At 42.0% G+C, this 25,428-nt stretch overlaps 1 protein-coding gene across 1 annotated transcript in view; it reads right to left on the reverse strand.

The window, feature by feature from the left end:
- GRK6 (G protein-coupled receptor kinase 6) overlaps window positions 1-25,428 on the reverse strand; it is an 80,763-nt gene that overhangs the window by 34,588 nt on the left and 20,747 nt on the right. Inside the window, exons 5-8 of the mRNA XM_044277743.1 lie at window positions 9,932-10,032; window positions 9,672-9,764; window positions 9,147-9,210; window positions 1,310-1,450 (exon numbers count right to left, since the gene is read on the reverse strand). Coding sequence (XP_044133678.1) covers window positions 1,310-1,450; window positions 9,147-9,210; window positions 9,672-9,764; window positions 9,932-10,032 — 399 coding nt within the window. The remainder of the gene's footprint in view (window positions 1-1,309; window positions 1,451-9,146; window positions 9,211-9,671; window positions 9,765-9,931; window positions 10,033-25,428) is intronic.

Below are 25,428 nucleotides of genomic sequence, written 5' to 3' on the forward strand. Positions count from 1 at the left end.
TAAGTGACACTGGTCAGATTTGCAAAAAATGGCCTGGTCCTGAAGGTGAAAATGAGCTTGGTCCTTAAGGGGTTAAATAAGTGTTTATGACCTCTCAGTAGTTTAGAGATAAGGGTTATTAGATGACTAGAAAAACAGCTAGAAAAGCAGTTAACCCTTTAAAATGGCTCAATATTTTTAATAAAGCCCAAAAAAAAAATATTTTTAGCCCAAAATGAGCAAAATGCAATCATAAAAAATTGCCCCGAAGGTGAACATAGCTTTTAAAGCTCCTGTAGTAATGTGTAGGTCTCCCAATAACTTTGGCCACATAATGTATGTACAGTGTAAACAAGTGTTCACAGGTGAAAGAGGCCTTTAGGGCCGCTTCACACGAGCGGATGCCGTGCGTGGCATCCGCTCCGTGAAAGAGTGCCAAGACCCGCTGCAGACTGCAGAGGCACGGAGCATTAACAGTCATGTTACTGCTCCGTGCCTCTGCAGTCTGCAGCGGGTCTTGGCACTCTTTCACGGAGCGGATGCCACGCACGGCATCCGCTCGTGTGAAGCGGCCCTTAGGGTGGTTTCACACAGTGTTTTTCAGAAAATGCTGCCACCAGAACTGGATCAAAATAGAAATGTGAAATATACAGAAAGGACTGTAGCATGATATGAATGTCTGTTCATATAATGCATGGATGGAGCAACTCTCCGGATGTATGTATGCCAGCCTGCATTACATCTGTGACTAACAGAGCACCAGTGGGGAATATCCTCATTCAGCGTGTGAGATCTCCATGAGAAATACTTCAATTGAGTTAAGCAGGCTGACATCGCTGAGGAGTTTAAATTTATTACACACCGGATCATTGAAGGAACCAACGAGTTCAGGGACATGACTGCGGGTTTTCACTTATACACACAGTGTGAACAGTAATATAGTGCTTACTCTTGATCTGTGCATTAGAGTAATTGCTACGGTAATTCAAATCCAAATGGACACTTGGCCTCTGTCAGGTACATGGAGCCCTATGGATATGTTTAGTGTGTATTACAGGAGATTTTCCCAGCGTATACGCTAATCGTAGTCCTTACAGTCCTGGCTCATATGTGGAAGTGGTCCCTACATTGTCCAGATTCTCTAATATGGCATATGGACAGGGGTTGTCCACAACTTCATCTCTTTACCAGCCAAAAACATCCAAATTCATTTTCTGCCAATATAACAATGTATATAACAGGACCAATAGACATGTGACCTTATAACACTTTGTTATGTAATGCTACTACCATTGCCCTCCCCTGGACCTTCAGATGGATCTGTACTTACTACAAACCTGCTGTTGACTCGCTCTAGGATCTGTTTCTCATTCAAGGTCATGGATTCCCCTTTTCTTTTTTTAATACGTTTCTTCTCCAGTTTCTTACAAGCATACATTTTTCCGGTTGCTCGCACTTGGCAGGCACAGACCTGCAGGAAAGAGGAAATTCAATTCAGAAAAGTATTTTCACAGCAATTTCTATTCACAGCAATATATATATATAAAAAACATCAAGTACCATTTCTTTTAATCACAAATACGTCAAACAGTATTATCTTCTCTTTCTTTTATTCTTTCATGCAATATTTTTTTAAGGTGCCCATACACCTTTAACAGAAGTTGGGCGAGGGCTAGCTCACTAAAACCTCCCCCCGCCCCGGTATTCATACAGGCCAGGCTCGGGTCAACATGTATGTGCTTTCATTAGAGAGTGAGAGGTAAAAGACATTGTCGGACACATCTAGCAGCAGCTTCTCTCATAGAAGAACAAAATAATTGGTTGTTGTAACTCAATTCTTCTCTCCTCTGATATCATGTATTGGATCAGAGTTCTGAGCTTCCCTTAGATGTTAAATCGTCGTCTGATTTCTCCAAAAATAGTAGGCTCAGCCAACAATACTCAAGTGATTGGGAGCCTAAATATGTAATACAATGATATAATGGGCAGAGATAGGAAGGGAGGGTCCTCTTACATAGGCCAACGCTGGGCAATATACTAGTGCTGATCAAAGATATGCAAGTCAATCACTGCGTACTTAAAGTGCCTTTTACATGGCCTGATACAAAATGAAACAATGCAAACGATAGTTAATTATGATCCATTTAATTTGCTTATGGTCAGCAGCTATTTACCCTGTGTAAACAATGATTTTCGGGGTCATAGGAAAGATGCATTTTTCTTGTGTTTCGGGTGATTAGTGGGCCAATTGTTGATGCCAAAGGAACATTTGTTTCTGATAATTGGCTCAATCCTGGGCCACTGTAAGAGGGTCCTAAAGGTCCCTTTACATGGGACGACAGAGCAGCAGATTGTCGGGAAGGAAGCATTCTTGCTGGTGGAGGAGACCATTTACAGGCAGCGATCTCCTGCATAGTATGGGGAGGAGTGATCGCTAATGCCAGCACTCATCCCCATACTAAATCATTGTTTGTCGACAGCAGATCATGTTTACACAGCACAATCTTCTGCCAGCAAACAACAATTTTTGTGTGTACACAAACAATTGGACTACCTGATGAATTAGCGCCAGATAATCTCTAACGAGTGTTCCTATGAACGCTTGTTAGCGAATATCTTTAGGATTCTTGGCCAGCGCGTAATGGGTCCTTTACGGACATCCAAAATAACAATATGTAATTAGCTGCATTTACATGAGTGATGAAAGCCATAATTACACTTACAATGCATTCGGAAAGTCTTCAGATCCTTTAACATTTTTTTTTTTTACATTTTGTTATGGTGTGACCCTGTGCTTAAAGGGATTCTGTCACCAGTTTTTGACCCCCACATTCAAAAATATGGTTATGTGCATGGTGCCCTTGTGATTCCTAATGTGGTCTTATAAGCTAAATCTGTAGGCTCATTTAGTGTAAAAAAACGTTTTATCTAACCTGTCATTCATCAGATTAAGGTGCCCAGGAGGACGCTCATGTCTCCAAGATGCCGCCCGCCACTGTTCGTGCCCAGCTCCTCCTTTGCTTTCTGAAGCGATGTGCCCAGCTCCTCCTTTGCTTTCTGAAGCGATGTGCCCAGTTTTTCTTTTGCAGTCCTGCTCCAACGGTCTTCAATCTGCCCAAGGGGCGGCGTTTCACCTCTCTTGCGCCCAGCCAGCCTCCCCGAACTGCCGCTTTGAAGCTCCGCCCAGCTCATGAATATTCAGTTTGCTGGGCGGCTTCTGCGGTCCCCGCTCTAAAGCGCTGCGCTTAACAGTGCCCGGCGCATGCGCCGGATCTTGTGAAGTCCGGTACAGTAAGCGCCGCCCAGCTCATCAATATTCACTTCGCTGGGCGGCGCTTACTGTCCCCGACTTCACAAGATCCGGCGCCTGCGCAGGGCACTGTTAAGCGCATCGCTTCAGAGCGGGGACCGCAGAAGCCGCCCAGCAAACTGAATATTCATGAGCTGGGCGGCGCTTCAAAGCGGCAGTTGGGGGAGGCTGGCTGGGCGCAGGAGAGGTGAAACGCCGCCCCTTGGGCAGATTGAAGACCGTTGGAGCAGGACTGCAAAGGAGGAGCTGGGCACATCGCTTCAGAAAGCAAAGGAGGACCTGGGCACGAACGGCTGCGGGCGGCATCTTGGAGACATGAGCGTCCTCCTGGGCACCTTAATCTGATGAATGACAGGTTAGATAAAACGTTTTTTACAGTAAATGAGCACACAGATTTAGCTTATAAGACCACATTAGGAATCACAAGGGCACCATGCACATAACCATATTTTTGAATGTGGGGGTCAAAAACTGGTGACAGAATCCCTTTAAAAAAAAATTAAAAAAAATCACGTTTTCCCCCATTATTCTGCATTCAATACCTCATATTGACAAAGTGAAAACTGAATGTTAGAAATCTTTGCTAATTTATTGAAGATGAAAAACTAAAATCTTGCGTTGACATAAATATTCAGACCCTTTACTCAGTACTTAGTTGAAGCACCACTCCAGCCTTCTTGGGTATGATGTCACAAAGTTTACACACCTGAATTTGGGAATATTCTGCTTTTCTTCTCTGCAGATCCACTCAAGCTCTGTCAGGTTGAGTGGAAACTGTCGGTGGACAGCCATTTTCAGATTTCTCCAGAAATGTTTAATTGGCTTGAAGTCAGGACTCTGGCAGGGCCACTCAAGGACATTTACTGTGTTCCAAAGCCACTCCTGTGTTGTCTAGGCTATGTGCTATTGTCTTGTTGGAAGGTGAACCTTCGACCCAATGTGTGGTCCAGAGCACTCTGGATTAGGTTTTCATTAAAGGACAGCTGTCAGCAGACTTATACCTATGACGTGCACTTGGCTGCTGAAGGCATTTGTGTTGGTCCCATGTTCATATGTTCTGGCATTGCTAAGAAAAATGATGTTTTAACATATGCCAATGAGCCTTTAGGAGCCTTTATGAGCCTTTGTTGTTACACCTAAAACTTCTGTTCTCTCTACAACTACCACCCTCTGTTCATTGAAAGGGACAGTTATGATGAGGTTTTCATTGTTTGGCCCTGTCAAAGTCAGTAAGTCTGAGAGTCCCTTAGGTGCTTTTTTGAAAACTCCAAGTGGGCTTTCATGTGTCTTTTACTGAGGAGAGGCTTCTTTCTGTTCACTCTGCCATAAAGCATAAAGATTAAAAGGAATGCTGCAGTGATGGATAGCCTTCGGAAAGATTCTCCCAACTGCAAACAGAATCTTTGGAGCTCAGCCAGACTGACCATTGGGTTCTTGGTCACCTCTTTTGCCAAGTCTCTTCTCTCCCAATTATATAATTTGATTAGCTGGAAGCCCTAGAAAGAGTCCTAGTTGCTCCAAATTTCTTCTATTTAAGAATTATGGAAGCCACTGTGCTCTTGGGAACTTCAGAACAGCAGAATTGCTTTAGTACCCGTCTGCAGAGTTTTTTTCCTCCTCATGGATTGGTTTTTACTCTGATATGCATTGTCAGCTGTAAGTCCTTATATAGACAGGCCTGTGTCTTTCCAAATCATGTCCAGTTAACTGCATGTACCATAGGTGGACTCCAATCAAGGTGTAGAAACATCTCAAAAGATAATCAAGAGAAATGGTGGGCCCCAGAACTGACTTTCAAGTGTCAAAACAAAGGATCTGAATACCTTTGTCCATACGAAATTTAAAATTGATGGGGGGATTTTTTTTATTTTTATATTTTAGCACAAGGCCGCAATTTAACAAAATGTGAAAAAGGTGAAAGGGTCTGAAGACTTTCTGAATGCACTTTGTTATTATCAGAGTCTGAGCTCTGGAATTCCACGCAGATATATTATGCTAGCATGGGAAGACAGGAGACATTCTGCCATGCTTGCAAAATAAAATTCTACTATGCTTAAATCATAATGGCATTTATTTTTCAATTCACTCCTATGGAGAACCAACTTACAACACAATTTGTGGACTACTAATGCAAGTGTGATGATAAAAAAAAAAAAAAAAAAAAAAAAAAAAAAAAGTAACATGCACTTGTGTAAAGTTATCTGAAATTGTCTTATTTCCAGCAAGATCCACAGTCACTGGATTAGTAAATCTGCCCATTTGCATTTCCTTTGCATTACAATAGCCACAATAACCCTGATGACCTTTATATTTTTGTATTTGGTTAGATTCATAGTATAAGCATGTATTTTGTTTTCCTCATGACATAATTTAGAAAACTTCACAAGTAGAAATGACAAAAGATTAGGTGATATGGTTTAGGGCCACTTCCTGCCAGATTCCTTCCAGCCTCACACACACGCACATGTAGGAGCTGCAATTATGCATATCTTCACTTCCCTAGAAAAGTGCTATTCATAACTGCAAACAGATTTAGTTTATTAACATTTTGTGTAATGTAAGCCTTGTGATCGATCTTTAAAATAACATTTACTCCATATTATAAAGGGATTTTCCAGGACAAGTCATCAATATCAGATTGGTAGGGTCTGAAACCCCACATCAATCAGCAGTTCCAGATAGCTGCCGACGTTGGAAACTATACAGTGTACAGTGCAGCACCAAAATCAGTGAGGGTGTTGGGTGTCACATGTTGATGACCTATCTCTGGATAAGTCTCCTGGAAGGCCCCTTAAATTTTAAAGGGAGTTCTTCAGCAATTTTTAAAATACTAAACAGCTGGCAGCAATAGGTAGGTGCTTAGGACAGCAGTACAAAGATACCATTACCATGAGTAATGCGAATGTAAACGTTCACACCTCCAGATTCTGCTCCAGAAAGTGCCCTGGAGGCAGAGCATCACTGTGAAATGCACTCTGCTCTCTTTATTGAGCCTCTTTACAGACCCTCTGCTCAGCTGTAGTGGTCTCATGGTTGGATGCTACAGTTGTCACATAAAGCAGAGGGGTGGACCGATGAAGCTCAATGCAGACAGCACCTCATAGTGAAGCATTGTCTCTTGGTCTCTTGCAGGAACAGTACCAGGCAGAAAAAAAGTTCATATTCTCACTACTCCTTATAGTAAAAGTTCCACAAATGATATGTTTGTCCTGGTCTCCAGCCCTTGTTTACAGCCGTCAACAGTTTGGCATGGTCAAAACTGCTGACAGACTCCCTTTAAAGGGAATCAGTCTAACTGAAAAGGGTGTCTAAGCTGCAGGCAGCATGTTATAGAGCAGGAGCTGAGCAGATGGATATATATAGTTTTGTAGGAAATGATTCAATATAATTTGTATTTCAATCATTTAAAGGATAACTGTCACACTTAGACCCTAATTTCAATTTTCATATATGTAGTTACTAATAACATGATATTCCAGAATCAGTTACTATTAGACCGACTTACCCCATATTTAATAAGATTCAGCCCTTAGCAACCAGTCTGCATAAAACTGCAATTTCACTATTCAGTTAAGATGGCCGCCACTGCCCTCACTAGCCAGTAACAATAGCCCCCGAAAAGTGTCAGTAACCAGAGCCCTCCCCCTAAAGGGTTAATCTCCTGCAGCACAAAGGGGTCCTCTTACCACATGTTGCTTTCATTTATACACTGAGCAGACCTCCCTTCCCTGGTCTGCGCTGCTTAAACTCTGCATTCTCCAAGTCTGCTGAGTGAGGGAGCGTCTGCCAAGCGCAGGGAGAAGTGCACACAGCCCAGGCACTGTTAGCTGCTGGGGAGGACCTGGCTTTAATCATTTACTTACAGTCCCTAGCTGTCAGTAATGTGAACTTGCAGGCTGCCTGCTTCTGCGTCCTCCGTCCTTCAACAGATAGATGAACCATGCCTGGTAGCAACCCTATTTTAAGCATAGGTAAAAGTAGGCAGTACAGGGAACAAAACTGTGGAATTAAGGGGTAATTGAATACACAGTGAAAAGTTGAAATAGGGCCACCAAGGAGATATTAAATCACCACAATCCAATACTCCCAAAAAATAAATAAATACGACAGTTATACTTTAAATCCTGCTTAAAGGCAAGGAAGCGGTACTATCAGTGATTGACAGCCTGCCCTCTATGACTATGTATACAGAGATAGCTGTCAATCACTGATAGAACTGCCTACTTGACGTCAAAGCCCAGAACCAGCAGGAATTCAAATGAATGAAATACAAGTTTTACCTAATCTTTTTCCACAAAACGAATATATATAAAATCTATATATATCTATATCTGCTCTGCTCATCCTGTACCTAGGGGTCCATTTGTCAGATGTAGGCCAAAAGGGTGCGCTTTCAGCCCTGATTGGCTGGCATGCATTAGTATACCACTAAATAAAGGATGTACCATATTTTTCACCCCATAGGTTTTTGAGGAGGAAAATTTTTTTTTAACCAAAAAGTGTGCTTTTGAACTAATGGTGGTCTGTGGATGACACTATTATGGGGGATCTGTGGATGACACTGTTATGGGGGTGGGGTCTGTGGATGACACTGTTATGGGGGGGATCTGTGGATGACACTTATGGGGGCGATCCGTGGATGAAACATATATCGCATCTTATGCTATACATAACAGTGTCCCTGTGTAAATAGTGACCCCCAAAACAGGTGGTGGAGGTCGGCAACTGCTGTTGGAATCGCGGCGGGGCACGATGCAGTCACTGTACTCTATTACACCAGGCCCCGCTTACAGCAGTATTCATATGTAAAGTGTAAGCATGGGAGCTTTGTTAAGGTATAGCAATCCTCTGCAATAGCGCAATCCACGTAGTGCTCACTATGAAACTCCCATAGCAGGCAGGCTGGCCGGCAGCGTAACGTCACTCACTTCGTCATGTGCCTGCTCTGCCTGCTTAATTAATAAAGTGGGAGGAGCATGCGCATGACGAAGTGAGTGACCGGCCAGCCTGCCTGCTACGGGAGTTTCATAGTGAGTACTACGTGGATTGAGCTACTGCTACAGAGGATTGCTATACCTTAACAAAGCTTTACCCATTACTTCACTTTACATATGAATACTGCTGTGAGCGGGGCCCGATGTAATAGAGTACAGTGACTGCACCGGGCACCGCCGCAATTTCAACAGCAGTTGCCAGCCCCTCCTCCCTCCCCGTTGATGCATCGCGGTCGGCGATGTATCAGTGTTAACAGAGTAAAAATGGCAGTATAAAACGCACTGCCATTTTCCATTTTTATGGTACACACAACGCTATGCAATAAAATATTTTAAGTTAAAGTCTATGTAAACCTTTGGGGCAAATTTTTATTATTATTGCATTGTATTTATTTTGAGGTAAAAATCTATTTTGCAGTTGGTCTTTATTAAAAAAAAATTTAATCTTTTTTTGTGCACATAGCCAAGATGCTGTAGTGAATTTTTTTGCCTTTTCCGTCATCTGGGGATCAGATGGTCTCCTCATCTCTGCTCTTGGACAATGTGGCATAAATAAGTGTTTAGAACATCCTGGTAGTGTACCAGTCACACAGCTAGAAAAACTGTTAACCCCACATGCATCGGTTTAATATATACTTCCTGACATACAGATTAAATTGAGTGCATTAAAAATAAAATATATTATTCAAATGAAATTACCAGGTTTACTAACAAACAAAAGCAAAAAGCAGACCTTCATGGGTTACAGAATAGTTGGTTAGGATAGTATAACTAACAAAATGAGAATTCTTCAGGATCAATGATCACTCTGAGGAAGTGACACAAGAAGCATAGAATGTGCAGTGCAATGTGAAGTAACATACCTCTCCAAAACCTCCTTTCCCAAGAACTCTGTACTGACGAAATGTGTTCTTTGTGACTGGTTCCCTATGAAGTAAGAATTAAAATTAAATAATAGAAAATACATAAATATAATACATGCCGTTATAAAAAAAAAAAAAAAAAAAAGATAGAATACAATTAAAAAAGACACTGTGTATATAATACATATATAAACACACACAAATTATAAAATTTCATTTTATACACACACAGCGCTCCACCCACTTGACAAGACAATATAGAAAGACGGCTATAAAACCTAATAGGATCTCACCCAGTCCAAAAAAAACTGGAGAAATGTAAGGAGGGTTCACTCACGAGAAAGGAAAAAAAGAAGGAAAAAAAAAAAAAAAAAAAAAAAAAAATATTCAGATTTAAATGATAGTCTTGTCTTACTGTGTCAAAAGTACAAATGTCTAAACATGCCAAAAAAATAAAATAAAAATTATATATATGGTATTTAGATAGTAGAAGTGTGCAGTGGCTTTCTACTGTTACAGTCTTACCTCTCCAGACATTTCCACTGTAAAAAGCGGTTGTAATACTGGCTGTCCAGGTAATCTGAAAATGGAGCCATACTAAGGAAGTCATGGACAAGTCTGAAAGAAATGAAACATTAGAACCACAGAAAGAAGGCATCATGCTTCCTCTTCACATGACCATTTTATAGGTTGTCTAACTTGATTTCATGCATTTGTAAATCTTTTCTTTCATGCCATGAGGTAAATTACATTATACAGAAATTATGCACAACTTCATAACTTACTTAGAACAATCTTTAAAAAGTTCTTTGCAGGGATTGTTTTCTAAACTTTCCCTGCATTTGCCGACTAGCTGCTCAGGGACCTCTGTGATATAGTCTTCACTCTGAGGGGACAGAGGAACATAGTCAGTCATCAGCAGATATGGTAGGTACAACAAGTGGATGCAATTCCATAGGCTTTATGTCCCTCATTACTGGGTAAACCCGAGAAGATGTACACAAACAAGGGAGAGAATGGACTTATATGTAGATATGAGTGAGGTTTGGGAGATGCACATGATCTAATTGAGATAAAATGACAAACTAATGGCAATTATTACTTAGGCCAAGGCTAGACTATGATATCTTCCACTCTATCAGACGTGCTAGTTTCTGGTATAGGAATTCATTTTGACCACAGTTGTTCTTCAATTGAATGCAATTAGAAGATATATAAAAATGTTGTGATTGGGAGGGGGGGGGGGGGTCTGAGTGCCAAGAGCCCTACCGATCACTAGAAAACAAGGAGAAAAAAGACCTCCGCAAATCAAAACTTTTTTACATGTCTTTATGTCAAATCAAAAGTGTTCTTAAAACTAACCCAATTACAATTTAAAGGAAGAAATCTGGACAAAATGTTTTTTGTTTTTTTTTGCCAGAAATCTCTTTACAGAATGCAATGTGGATAGTTGTCTAATTCTTCTCAATGACCCATTAATGCTGTCACGTGCCGAGACTGGTATGCGACGGTGGCTGGGGGCATCATATCAAGTAAGTATCATGGTTGAAAGCTGAATGCACTGGCCTGTGACGCATTTCATACACAAAGTTGTTTTTTCTGGAAGATCTTCAGACTGAATTTAAACTTCGTGTAAAACTATATGAAATATGAATGACATTGACCAGCTAAAACAAATATTTACAAGCAGTATACAAAGAGGTTTTGCTTGGCCACTCCACAAAATAAGCAGAAGCCATTTACACAGAAACCCAGTTCATCCAAATGCAATTGGACACAAACATTATGCAACAGAGAATGGCCAAGCAGAACAGTGCAGTGATAACTACTCAGCCAGGTACACCTACTATTCCAGGCAAAGGACAGTCAAAAACCAATTTTATTAAAGGGAGATATATACCTGTACTTGCGGGGTACCCCCCGCTGATGCTGCCACCCTGCTTGATTATTTTAATTTTGCCTCTTACGCCCCACTGTTCCCCGCCGGATTTCTCCTGCTTAGTATGCTAATACTGAGCATCGGAACAGGGAGGAGGAGACGCCAGGGTTTCTCAATGGGAGTCTCCTTCTCCCTGGCTGTAGCGCTGTCCAATCACAGCTCAGAGCGTCACAAAACAGTTCATGCTCCATTGTTCTCATTTGCTCTGCACTAAATCGCGCAGGGCAAAGGCATTTTCTAGAGTTCCGGTGGCGAACCAGGCTCTCCATAGGGCTGCCAGCCGGAGGCTAGGGCAGCGCTAAAGCCTGGCCATAAGAGTGAGTGACATCACCGAACACACTTGCTGGGCATAAAAACACTGATTGGTTTACCCAGAATATAAATAATAACCTAAAACAGCGACACAATCTCCCAAATGTGATTATAATTTTTGTTAGTTCTAAAAACTATAAGGACTATTGACTTAAAGGGACACTGTCACCTGGATTTCACTTACTGGGCTATTAACATCACCACTTTAGTCTCCACGATTTACATTAAAATATAATAGTATTACTGCCCTGTGTAATTTGTCTACAAAACCGCTTTTATTAATATGCAAAGTACTTCAATAAGGAGCCCAAGGGGCTGTCCCTCCGGCCGTTGGAGCCCAGCTGCTCCCATTACTTCGGAGCCCAGCACCGCCCCACTGCTAATTTATTCACTGCTCAGCGCTGATGCAATGTTTGTGGAGCGCCTGTTTGTGCAGCTGGCACAATGAGTTCTGTGGATGAAAAAAATAAAATTCCCTACACATGTTTGGTATCGCCGCGTCCGCGCCACCCTATCCCGTAGTTTCTAAAATGGGGTCACTTTTTTGGAGTTTCTACTCTAGGGGTGCATCAGGGGGCTTCAAATGGGACATGGTGTCAAAAAAACCAGTCCAGCAAAATCTGCCTTCCAAAAACCAAATGGCGCACCTTTCACTCTACGCCCCGCTGTTTGGCCGTACGGTAGTTTACGGCCACATATGGGGTGTTTCTGTAAACGGCAGAGTCAGGGCAATAAAGATACAGTCTTGTTTGGCTGTTAACCCTTGCTTTGTTAGTGAAAAAAATGGGTTAAAATTGAAAATTAGGCAAAATAAATGAAATTCTCAAATTTCATCCTCATTTGCCAATAACTCTTGTGCAACACCTAAACAGTTAACGAGGTTTGTAAAATCAGTTTTGAATACCTTGAGGGGTGTAGTTTCTAGAATGGGAGCGGTCTTATAGATGTATTCTTCTTTTAATCAGAAAACGCGTTTCGGGGATCAAAGACTCCCCTTCATCAGGTTTCACAAACATATAACAAATATTACAGCAGGATAATATTTATAGGTAAATTCTTGTAGGAGGAGCCATCCCCAGGTGTCATCCAAACATGCAGGCCTTCTTGGCATACATAACATTAGGTGGAAATAGTTAACTGTTTACAGTACTGGGTATTACAGCTAGAATCACATCTTTATTTAATTCAAATTCACAGCCGATTGTTTAATCAGAAATAACATGTAATTCCCGGTCATGTGATCGCTAGTACAAGCGTCACATGACTCGGGAGTCCGAAAGTGCTGACTGCCTCAGCGCCGCTCTCATCTGGCCAACGGGGGCGGGCGGAAGTGGCAATGCCAAGATCGTTCTGGCAGCGCATGCTCACACAGAAGATCTGAGCCGGCGGCTGGAGTCAATAGCAGGGGGTATCACATGATCGCAAATGTGCGGTCATGTGACCTGTCATCTTGCAGCACGAACGTTATTAGACACTGTGGATCTGTATATTTTCCATAGACATAGGAGCTAGTTTCCAACCTATTTAGGACAATCCTTTAGTCTCTATGTATATGAAAAACATATAAAGAGAGGGGAGAATATATATAGCAACCTATTTTATAGATCATAAAATATTTTCTTTAGTAGCCATGTATATAAAAAACATATTAAAAAAAGGGGGAGAGTGTATATAGCAGCCAATAGATCATAAAATATTTCATAAAATTCAAATGAATCATATAAAATTATAATAATAAAAAAGACAAATTGAATAGATTTATAATAAAAAGGGGGGTTAAGTCCATATATATATCTGTAGTACGGACAATATAAAAAAAATAAAAAAAAAATTTTTTTTTAATATATATATATATATATATATATATATATAAAAAAATTCTCAAAAGACTATTGTTTATTTATATCCTTTCGTTTTATAGATTGATTTCAAAGGTCTCATTGAGCCCATACGGATTGAGGCTATTGAGTTTAAAAATCCAATACATCTCCCGACGTCTGATGTATTGGACGTCTGTTTGGAGATGTATTGGAATGAGTTCAATCGGTGTTATAGTGAACCCTACGGTATTGCCATCATGGTGTTCCGCCGCATGGGTTTGTATTGTGCGGCCTACGTATTGTAGGTGACAGGGGCACTCTAGTAGATAAATAACATAGTTGGAGTTGCAGGTCAGGTGATATTGAATTTGGAATAATTCCCCGTTGCTCTTTCTATGAAAAGATGATCGTTGATTAATGCTATTACAGCAGAGGCATCTTGAATGACCGCATTTAAAACTTCCTTTGGGGGCCTCAGTATCCTTATCATTAGCGGGATGTGTTGTTGGTCTCATTTTGCTCGGAGCTAGGATGTTTTTCAGAGTTTTGGCTCTTCTGTATGTAAATTTAGGGTTCTCCGGAATAATTTGGACGTCTGTTTGGGATCTCTTTTAAGGATATGCCAGTGTTTCCCCAGTGTCGCCTTAATGGCGTTATGATTTTGGTTATAAGTTGTTATGAAGTTATAACAATACGAGCTGGTATCATTTTATCCTCTCTTTTTTGAGGGGGGGGGCTAGGCTTTCTAAGTGGGTTAGCTTATTCGCTTTTTCTCTGGCACCAACAATGATGTTACTAGGGTACCCCTTTTGGTTAAACCGGGATGTCAGAATATTGCATTGTAAGTTAAAGTCTGAATCTAATGTGCAATTTCTGCGGATCCGTTTAAATTGGCTAAAGGGGACATTTGACTTCCACTTTCTGTAATGTGTACTGCCAAAGTCAAGCTGTTGCTATCTACCTTTTTAAAGAAAGTTTGTGTTTTAATTTCATTATTCAGGATGAAAATTTCTAGATCCAAGAATTCAGTTTTTGTTTTGTCATATGTGCCTGTAAATTTACCATCTGCTTAAAATACACAAGGCCCTAATAAATCCCCCCGGTAGACCGATAATCTCTGGGGTGTCCACTCTGACCAGAAACCTCTCCCACTACATTGATGTACACCTCCAAAAATACGTTCAAAAATTTAAATCACATCTCAAAGACTCCGCATCACTAATAACATCCCTAAAAATTATCAAGTGGAAAGGAAACTATCATTGGTTAACTTTAGATATATCAGCTCTATATACGAATATACCACACAATCTAGGATTGGAATGTGTGTCTGCCTTTCTAAACAATGATCTAGGAATGCCTTTAGAGCAAAAAAATCTTTATCAGCAAAGGCATGGAATTTATCCTCACCCACAATATATTCTCTTTTCAGGACCAGACCTATAAACAGATACGGGGCACTGCGATGGGGACGCGTTTCGCGCCAAGCTTCGCAAATCTGTTTATGGGTAGGTTTGAAGAATGCTTCATATACCAAACCAAGTTCTGGCACAAAAACATCATTTACTTTAAAAGATACAATCGATGACTTGATCTTCATCTGGGATGGTGAACAATCCACAATAGAGGAATTTCTCATCTAATCTATCTCATCTAAATACCAACAACTGGGGTATTAAATTTACAGGCACATATGACAAAACAAAAACTGAATTCTTGGATCTAGAAATTTTCATCCTGAATAATGAAATTAAAACACGAACCTTCTTTAAAAAAAGGTAGATAGCAACAGCTATCTTGACTTTGGCAGTACACATTACAGAAAGTGGAAGTCAAATGTCCCCTTTAGCCAATTTAAACGGATCAATGCAATATTCTGACATCCCGGTTTAACCAAAAGGGGTACCCTAGTAACATCATTGTTGGTGCCAGAGAAAAAGCGAATAAGCTAACCCAATTAGAAAGCCTAGCCCCCCCCCCCCCCCCCTCAAAAAAGAGAGGATAAAAATGATACCAGCTCGTATTGTTATAACTTCATAACAACTTATAACCAAAATTATAACGCCATTAAGGCGACACTGGGGAAACACTGGCATATCCTTAAAAGAGATCCCATACTTAGCCAAATTATTCCGGAGAACCCTAAATTTACATACAGAAGAGCCAAAACTCTGAAAAACATCCTAGCTCCAAGCTAGTGATAAGGATACTGAGGCCCCCAAAGGAAGTTTTAAATGCGGTCATTCAAGATGCCTCTGCTGTAATAGCATTAATCAACGATCATCTTTTCATAGCAAGAGCAACGGGGAATTATTCCAAATTCAATATCACCTGACCTGCAACTCCAACTATGTTATTTATCTACTAGAGTGCCCCTGTCACCTACAATACGTAGGCCGCACAATACAAACCCTACGCAAACGTTTTAACACACATCGCTCGAAAATCCCAAAAAGATATATGAAACACAGTGTTTCTAGACATGCGGCGGAACACCATGATGGCAATACCGTAGGGTTCACTATAACACCGATTGAACTCATTCCAATACATCTCCAAACAGACGTCCAATACATCAGACGTCGGGAGATGTATTGGATATTTAAACTCAATAGCCTCAATCCGTATGGGCTCAATGAGACCTTTGAAATCAATCTATAAAAAGAAAGGATATAAATAAACAAAAGTCTATATATATATATATATCACAATTTTATATTGTCCGTATTACAGATATATATGGACTTAACCCCCTTTTTTATTATAAATCTATTCAATTTGTCTTTTTTATTATAATTTTATATGATTCATTTGAATTGTATTAAATATTTTATGATCTATTGGCTGCTATATACACTCTCCCCCTTTTTTTATATGTTTTTTATATACATAGCTACTAAAGATTGTCCAAAATAGGTTGGAACCAATCCTATATCTATCTATGGAAAATATTTTATGATCTATAAAATAGGCTGCTATATATATTCTCCCCTCTCTTTATATGTTTTTCATATACATAGAGACTAAGGATTGTCCTAAATAGGTTGGAAACTAGCCCTATGTCTATGGAAAATATACAGATCCACAGTGTCTAATAACGTTCGTGCTGCAAGATGACAGGTCACATAACCGCACATTTGCGATCATGTGATACCCCCTGCTATTGACTCCAGCCGCCGGCTCAGATCTTCTGTGTGAGCATGCGCTGCCAGAACGATCTTAGCATTGCCACTTCCGCCCGCCCCCGTTGGCCAGATGAGAGCGGCGCTGAGGCAGTCAGCACTTCCGGACTCCCGAGTCATGTGACGCTTGTACTAGCGATCACATGACCGGGAATTACATGTCATCTCCGATTAAACAATCGGCTGTGAATTTGAGTTAAATAAAGATGCGATTCTAGCTGTAATACCCAGTACTGTAAACAGTTAACTATTTCCACCTAATGTTATGTATGCCAAGAAGGCCTGCATGTTTGGATGACACCTGGGGATGGCTCCTCCTACAAGAATTTACCTATAAATATTATCCTGCTGTAATATTTGTTATATGTTTGTGAAACCTGATGAAGGGGAGTCTTTTATCCCCGAAACGCATTGTTTCTGATTAAAAGAAGAATACATCTATAAAGACCGCTTCCACTAGTGATTTCGCGCCGACGCAGCATTAAGTCTACAGTAGAGTTGTGCCTGCCGGAGCACAACCCTATAAGGTGAGTTTGGATATTTCTCACTTTGATATTCTTATACGGTTGAACATACTACACTATTGTGAGCTCTCTCTTTTTCTGTTTCCCTGTTCTCGAGGGGAAATTAGATTTGTCCGTGACCTACGTTTCTAGAATGGGGTCATTTTTGGGTGGTTTCTATTATGTAAGCCTCGCAAAGTGACTTCAGACCTGTAGTGGTCCCTAAAAATTGGGTTTTGTAAATTTCTGAAAAATTTCAAGATTTGCTTCTAAACTTCTAAGCCTTGTAACATCCCCAAAAAATAAAATATCATTCCCAAAATAATTCAAACATGAAGTAGACATATGGGGAATGTAAATTCATCAACATTTTTTGGGGTATTTACTATGTATTACAGAAGTAGAGAAACAAACTTTTGCAAATTTTTCAAATTTTTTTGTAAATTAGGTATTTTTTTTAATGCTAAATTTTTTTTTCTTTTTTTTTACTTCATTTTACCAGTGTCATGAAGTACAATATGTGACGAAAAAACAATCTCAGAATGGCCTGGATAAGTCAAAGCATTTTAAAGTTATCAGAACTTAAAGTGACACTGGTCAGATTTGCAAAAAATGGCCTGGTCCTTAAGGTGAAATAAGGCTATGTCCCTAAGGGGTTAAGTTGCATTTATGCAATTGCTTTTGAGTTGCATTACTGAAATAAATGGACTTTTGCACAATATTCTAATTTTTCGAGTTTCAGCTGTACAGCAGTTGCTCAGACTCTATAATAGAAAAATGGTAGGAAACTTTTCTTCATGAAGCTAAAGCTTTATTTAATAAGCTACAAAAGAACTCTGGCCAGGAAATAGTCAGCTTGGAGTCCAGGCTGTCTAATTTACCTAGAATCACTTAGCATGCATACTGGAGCAGGACTAGATCTCTACGGGACTTTGGCCCTTGTAGCTAAATGAGAATGGTCTGAGGAATGTTCCCCGTTTCAGACAGCAAACAGAGATTTTGACAACAATGAAGAATTGAACCACAAGTCAAAGTTTCATTATTACTAGACCCCTGTATTGGTAAAATTGCCAAGTTGTGCAGATTGACTGAAACACGACGATTTGCCAGTTTGCATTCTAGGAAAGCTAGACATTAAAGTGTGTTCTTCATCCACCGCTCCTAGAGTAATTAACCAGTTGGAAAGTGTTTTAACCACTTGGACCACCCACTGTCTTTTGTAGTCGCCGCTCTAGAGGAGAGGAAGCAAAGGGCCTCAGTGAGGACCCTTGCTCTACAAATGAACTGTAACCAACATCTCCAGCTCTCAGCACTGCCTTTTACTCTACAACCAGGATCAGAGGTAGCTCTAGGCTGAACTATTAACCCTTTGATTGCTGCAGTTGGTGACCACAGCATGATCAAAAGGTGATTTCCCCCTCTGATTAGGTCCAAGTGATTTGATAGGAAACTGCATAAGCAGTAAGCCCTGGGGATCTAGAAGGGACCCCAGGGCTGTAAGTTCAGTAATCCTGCTGAAGGGGAACAATAGTGTTGCCCTAACCGCAGTCTTGTGCCATAGAATACAAAGTATAGAAATTTAAAATAATTTCGTTTCGATTATATATTTAAAAAAAAATTCAACCTTAAAGAGGTTATCCAACCCCTAAAATGCTCCCCAAAATGCCCAGGCCCCTCACACAGGTTATACTTGCCTCGCTCCTCAGCACCTGCATTGCTTCTGATGCCCGCATGGTAATGAACCTCACTAGCATCCCTCCTGTGCGAGCATCAGGAGCGACGCAATTTCTCTCACACGAAACTATGCATTATAAAGCCACAGAGGTCGCAAGAACGCCTGTACAAGCAGTTTTGCTCCCTAAAAAATAAGCTTGATGATTTCACTGCCATTCATGAGAGCACTGAGAGCTGTGAACGGCACAGGCAGCACAGCATACTGCTGGTGCCTGAAAGCTCCAATAACAGAGCTCCACACAGTACAGAGCTTTGTAATTAGGTAGGAGGCTGCTGATTTGCTAGTATCAGTGGGCTGCCGTGCCATTGGCTGCTCCTTTCACAACCCCCTTCTCCCGCGCACTGAACACACAATGTTTCCGTTATTATGAAAACAGGGAGCACACGCCACTGCTGACTGCTCACGAAGTGCCAGGGACAGCATGGTGGGAACGGAGCCTCTGCTGAGAAAAGACGATGTACCTGCTGTTTTTCTAGATGACCTTATGTTGATATAAGTGTTAATAGAGTCTCAAGGGTCTATAAAAGCAGGTACCCTTAAAGAAAGGTAAAATTTTCAAAATTTGCTATTACTGCATGGAAGACATTATAGCGGAGACTAGTAATGGTTTTCCTGCATGAATAGCAACCCCTTAATGTTATGTAGCACTACGTATGAATAACTGCAATTTTCAGGTAAGAGGAGTATTTTTACTCTTCCAGAAAAAATGTAGTGCGACCTCTGTACAGCCATGTCAGTGAAAAATCAAAAAAAGTTAAAGGCTGCTGTAGGATTGTACCTGGAATCACTGTGGATGGTACAGTGGATATAAAAAGTCTACACACCGCTGTTAAAATGTCAGATTTCTGTGATGTAAAAAAATGGAGACAATGATAAATCATTTCAGAACTTTATCCACCTTTAATGTGACCTATACACTGTACAACTCAATTTAAAAAAAAAAAAAAAACTGAAATCTTTTAGGTAGAGGGAAGAAAAAAATATAAAAATAATATGGTTGCATAAGTGTGCACACCCTTAAACTAATTGTTAAAGCACCTTTTGATTTTATTCCAGCACTCAGTCTTGTTGGGTAGGAGTCTATCAGCATGGCACATTTTGACTTGGCAAGATTTGCCCACTCTTCTTTGCAAAAACACTCCAAATCTGTCAGATTGCAAGGGCATCTCCTGTGCACAGCCCATTTCAGATCACCTTACAGCTTTTCAATCGGATTCAGGTCTGGGCTCTGGCTGGGCCATTCCAAAACGTTCATCTTCGTCTGCTGAAGCCATTCCTTTGTTGCTTTGGGTCGTTGTCATGCTAAAAGATGAAGTTCCTCTTCGTGTTCAGCCTTCTAGCAGAAGCCTTAAGGTTTTGTGCCATTATTGACTGGTATTTGGAACTGTTCATAATTCCCTCTAGCTTAAAGGGAACCTGTCACCGGGATTTTGGGTATAGAGCTGAGGACATGGGTTGCTAGATGGCCACTAGCACATCTGCAATACCCAGTCCCCATAGCTCTCTGTGCATTTATTGTGTAAAAAAAAAAAAACAATTTGATACATATGCAAATTAACATAAGAGTCATATCTTACTTGTGTGACCAGAGAAGAGTCATATTTTCAAGCTCTGACTGATCTCAGGCCATCTAGCAACCCATGTCCTCAGCTCTATACCCAAAATCCCAGTGACAGGTTCCTTTTAACTAAGGCCCCCAAATTCCAGCTGAAGAAAAACAGTCCCAAAGCATGATGATGCAACCACCATGCTTCACTGTGGGTATGGTGTTCTTTTCGTAATGTGCAGTGTTGTTTTTGGGCCAAACATATCTTTTGGAATTATGGGCAAAAAGTTCAACATTGGTTTCATCAGACCATAACACCTTTTCCCACATGCTTTTGGGAGACTTCAGATGTGTTTTTGAAAAGGCTTTCATCTTCCCACTCTACCCCATAGCCTAGACATATGAAGAATACGGGAGATTGTTGTCACATGTACCACACAGCCAGTATTTGCTAGATATTCCTGCAGCTCCTTTATTGTTTCTGTAGGCCTCTGGGTAGCCTCCCAAACCAGTTTTCCTCTCGTCTTTTCATCAATTTTGGAGGGACATCCAGTTCTTGTCCTTGTCCAGGTAATGTCACTGTTCTGCCATATTTTCTCCACTTGATGTTGACAGTCTTCACTGTGTTCCATGTTATATCTAATGGCTTGGAAATTATTTTGTACCCTTCTCCTGACTGATACCTTTTAACAATGAGAGCCTTCTGATGCTTTGGAAGCCCTCTGTGTACCATGGCTTTTTCTGTGGGATGAGACAATTTCAGGAAAGACCAACTAGAGCAGCTGAGCTTTATTTGGGGTTAATCAGAGGCATTTTAAATGATGACAGGTGTATGCAGACTCCTATTTAACATGATTTTGAATGTGATTGCTTAATTCTTAACACAGCTACAACCCCAGTTATAAGAGGGTGTGCACATTATTTTTATTTTATTTTTTGTTTTCTTCCCTCCAACTAAAAGATTTCAGTTTGTTTTTCAATTGAGTGGTAAAGTTTATAGGTCACATTAAAAGGTGGAAAAGTTCTGAAATTATTTATCTGTGTCTCTTTTTTTTTTACATTACAGAAACCTGACATTTTAACAGGGGTGTGTAGACTTTTTATATCCACTGTAAGGTTTCTGGCCTCGGTGAAGTAAGAGCCGGTATTTTATGTGTCAGCAGCAACTATTGCTAATTGACACCTAAAGATTTAGCATGGCCGTTATAGCTGATCCGGGACGGCTCTTACTGGGATTAGTCAAAGTTCTGGGTGGGTGACTACTCCCCATGTTCCATGCCGGGTTTTGCCAGGCATAAAAACCAGCCAGCACTGCCAGGTGTGTGGATTTACCTTCCTCTGACAGTGAAGCTCAGAAGTCTGTGTGCTGTGAACTGAGGGCTGTGCTGGGATTTGAGGTTTGAGCCGGGCTGGAGGACTCAGGCCCCTCTAAAGGCGAACACTTATGGACTTGATGAGGCTGAATGGCTAACAGGGATTGAATTAACACCCAGGAGAAAAAGGTGACTTAAGGTTTATGGACTTTCGTTGTGTATGAACAAACACCAAGCCACCTGCGTTTTGTGATACACCAATGTGTAAATAAACACCTAAACACCGCTGTTTGATTCAAGAACTGTGTACTTTGCCTTTATACTGCATCCGCTAGTCCTAACTACCAGAGCGAATCCCCACAATTGGTGGAGGATGCGGGCAAGCGCAGTGAGGTTGGCGTGAACGCCGATATATTTTTGGGCTTGCATTTTTGGGCATAGTTGTATGTCGTACATCAAATCAGTTGTGTCCCACGACAAAATGGAGGCTGTTGTGAAGGCCCTCTTAGGATAATTTGCAGAGAGAGACCAACCTGCACCAACAGCAGGCTAATAAGCAGCAGCAAGAGACCAACCAGTTGCTGCTACAACACGTGATGGCTTTGCAGACAGCAGGAGCAACCCCAAGCGTCCACGATGCCCGGAAAGCAGTCCGTGCAGCGATCCATAAGATGACACCCGCAGACGACATCGAAACCTACCTGGCAATGTATGAAAAAGTGGCCACCAGGGAAAAGCTGCCCCAAGACTAGTGGGCTGAGGTCCCAGCGGGTGTATTTCGACTTGCCGGACGATCAATCGGCCGACTGCCCGAAGGTAAAGGGTGAGATTTTGGCAAGAATGGGGGTGAATGTGTTGGTCCGGGTCCAGCGGGTACATCAGTGGGAGTTTATGCCGGCTGTGCCCGCGAGACCCCAATATTATGACTTACTACACCTTTTGCAAAAGTGGCTACAGCCTGATGTGCCAAGTACCACGGCTATGCTGGATAGACTATTAGCTGACAGCACTGGATCGGTCAGGTATTTCCTGAAAATGGTGGAGCGCTATGAGGCCACCAAGAATCTCAAGGGTTATTCTTTTGGGAACAGGGCAGGCAAACTCCAGAACTCCCCACCCCAGGCCCACCGGTATCAGCCAATGAAACCACCCCCCGGGAGGTTCCACCTATGGGACCCAGTTAATCTGCTGGCGGTGTCAGGAACCTGGCCACACCAGGGCTGAGTGCCCTCATCGGGTTGAGCCCACGGACACTAATTGTGGTTACCGACAATCGCAATATAATAGGAAACTGTGTGCCACAGGTACCCAGGAGGCGCTAGACCACTTGTGCCAGGTGGAAGTGGGAGTCACTCAAGCGGAGGTGCTGCTGGACTCCTGTGCTGAAGGAAGGCAACAGCAGGAGAGCAGCCTTCACTCACTGCGCCTGCGCGAATACTAAACGGGATGGCGCAGGTGCGGGACTTACGGGACACTGAGGAGAACTCAGACGTCAATCAACTGTACATGGGCGTGCCAAAGGGTGAGAAGACGGAGCCCCTAGGTGCTGCAGCAATGCCCCTCTAGCACCTAGAGGCTCATTAGCATATTATAAAAGTCTTTATTTTGAGGGAACGGCGGCAGGCAGGGAGTTATAAATCATACGGTTATGTACTGCTGATATTAGCACATCGCTAATGTCAGTCAGCTACATAACGATTTTTCTCATGAAAGAAACCCTTTGACCTGGGAGATTGGGTTCTGGTACTGACAGTGAACAGCAAGTTACTGGCTAGGTGGCAGGGACCCTACGAGGTACTAGAAGAACTAGAAGAGGTACCTACGAGGTACTGGAGAAGTAAACTACAAGGTACACCAGCCAGGGCTGCAGAAGCCGGAGCAGGTGTAACATGTGAATTTACTCAAACCGTGGAAGGATAGGGAGACCAGTGCTGACGCTGAGTTTTCTAGGGGGAGAGGTTCTCGCCCCTAAGTCTGATGTAAGGGAAGCGGTTGCCACAGTGAAGATTGCTGACAGCCTCTCCTCTAAACAGACTCAGGAGGCCAGGGACTTCGTCAGCAGGAACACAGATGTGTTCTCAGACCTCCCTGGACACACTTCCATAATCCAGCATGACACTGTCACTGAGCCTCAGGCCAAATTCAGTTGAAACCATACTGGGTACCTGAGGCTCGGCTACAGGCCATCTCTGAAGAAGTACAATTAATGCTGCAACTAGACGTCATCGAGGAGTCTAGAAGCGAGTGGGCCAGCCCTATAGTACTGATACCCAAACCAGACAGGACGTTGCGGTTTTGTAACAATTTTCGAAAATTAAACAAGGTATCCAAGTTCAACGTGTACCCTATGCCCCGGGTGGATGAGCGGATTGAGAGGTTAGGGCAAGCCTGGTATTTTTCTGTTTTGGTACCTCACCAAAGGGTATTGGCAGGTACACTCAACGGAGGCTGCCAAAGAGAAAACGGCCTTCATCACACCAGAGGGGCTGTACCAGTATAAGCTGTTACCCTTTGGTCTGCATGGCGCCCCCGCCACTTTCCAAAGGCTAATGGGTGTTGTGCTGTGACCACATAGTCAGTACGCATCGGCTTACCTGGACGATATTGTCATCCACAGTACCGAGTGGGAAAGTCACCTGCCCAAAGTGCAGGCTGTAGTAGACTCCCTTCGAAAAGCAGGATTAACCGCTAACCCCCAAAAATGTGCGATAGGGTTAGAGGAGACAAAATACCTGGGGTATGTCATTGGTCGCAGAGTGATCCAACCGTAGGTAAACAAAATAGAGGCGATAAGAAATTGGCCCCGACCTGTCACCACTAAACAAGTAAAGTCGTTCCTAGGAATGATGGGCTATTACGTGAGATTTGTTCCCCAATTTGCCACTATAGCCTGCGCCCTTGACAGGGCTTTTGAAGGGACGAAAATCAGTGATGGTTCACTGGGACGAGCGGGCGGAAGAGGCTTTTTCCACTTTGAAGTCAGCCCTGTGCGGGTCACCAGTTTTGGTGATGCCCGACTTCAATAGGGAGTTCGTGGTACAGATGCCTCCGAAGTAGGCCTGAGTGCTGTACTCTCTCAGGAAATCAACGGGGAGGAGCATCCTGTTGTCTTTTTAAGCCGCAAGCTCACCCCAGCCGAAACCAGGTATAGCATAGTGGACTGGCTATCAAGTGGGCACTCAAGTCTCTCCGCTACTATTTGTTGGGGAGAACGTTCCGCCTGGTGACTGACCACTCCCCTCTCAAGTGGATGAGCCAGGCAAAAGAGAGAAATGCCCGAGTCACCAGGTGGTTCCTGTCCTTACAGAACTTTAAGTTCTCAGTGGAACACAGGGCAGGTCGGTTGCAGGGAAACACGGATGCCCTGTCCCGGGTATACTGTATGGCATATTCCCCCTCAGGGTTGAACAAAGGGGGAAGGGGGGGGGGGGTGTATGTAAGAAAGTACCTGGAATCAATCATCATAGGATGGAAGGTATGTCACGACATTCCTGGCCTCGGTGAAGTAAGAGCCGGTCCTAACTACCAGAGCGAATCCCCACACTGCTTAAACATGGAGAGGCAAAACTGAAAAACTTAGCTGGTTATTAAGAGTTTAATAACCTGACAAAATCATAACTCAAGGACTTATGCAAGATTTACGGTCCAGTTTTTTATTTTAGCGGGTAAATAATAGCACACAGAAGTGCCATTCTGCTCTTCATGGAATTCCTTAAGTATTACTCACCTAGAGCACTTGTCATATTACCCGTTACTCCTGTTTGCTGTAACGGTTAGCTTTGCTTATAGGAAGCCTAAAAGGGTTGTCGAAGATTAAAAAAATAAAAATTAAAAAAAAAGATACTAAAAAAGGGAATGTGGTAGAATTAAAAAAATAAAAAATAAAAAGATTTATCAGGTGAGTATAAATAAATGGAGAAGACATTGGCTAG

The sequence above is a fragment of the Bufo gargarizans genome, chromosome 2 (assembly GCF_014858855.1).
Source record: "Bufo gargarizans isolate SCDJY-AF-19 chromosome 2, ASM1485885v1, whole genome shotgun sequence".
In the NCBI taxonomy this organism is placed as follows: Eukaryota; Metazoa; Chordata; class Amphibia; order Anura; family Bufonidae; genus Bufo; species Bufo gargarizans.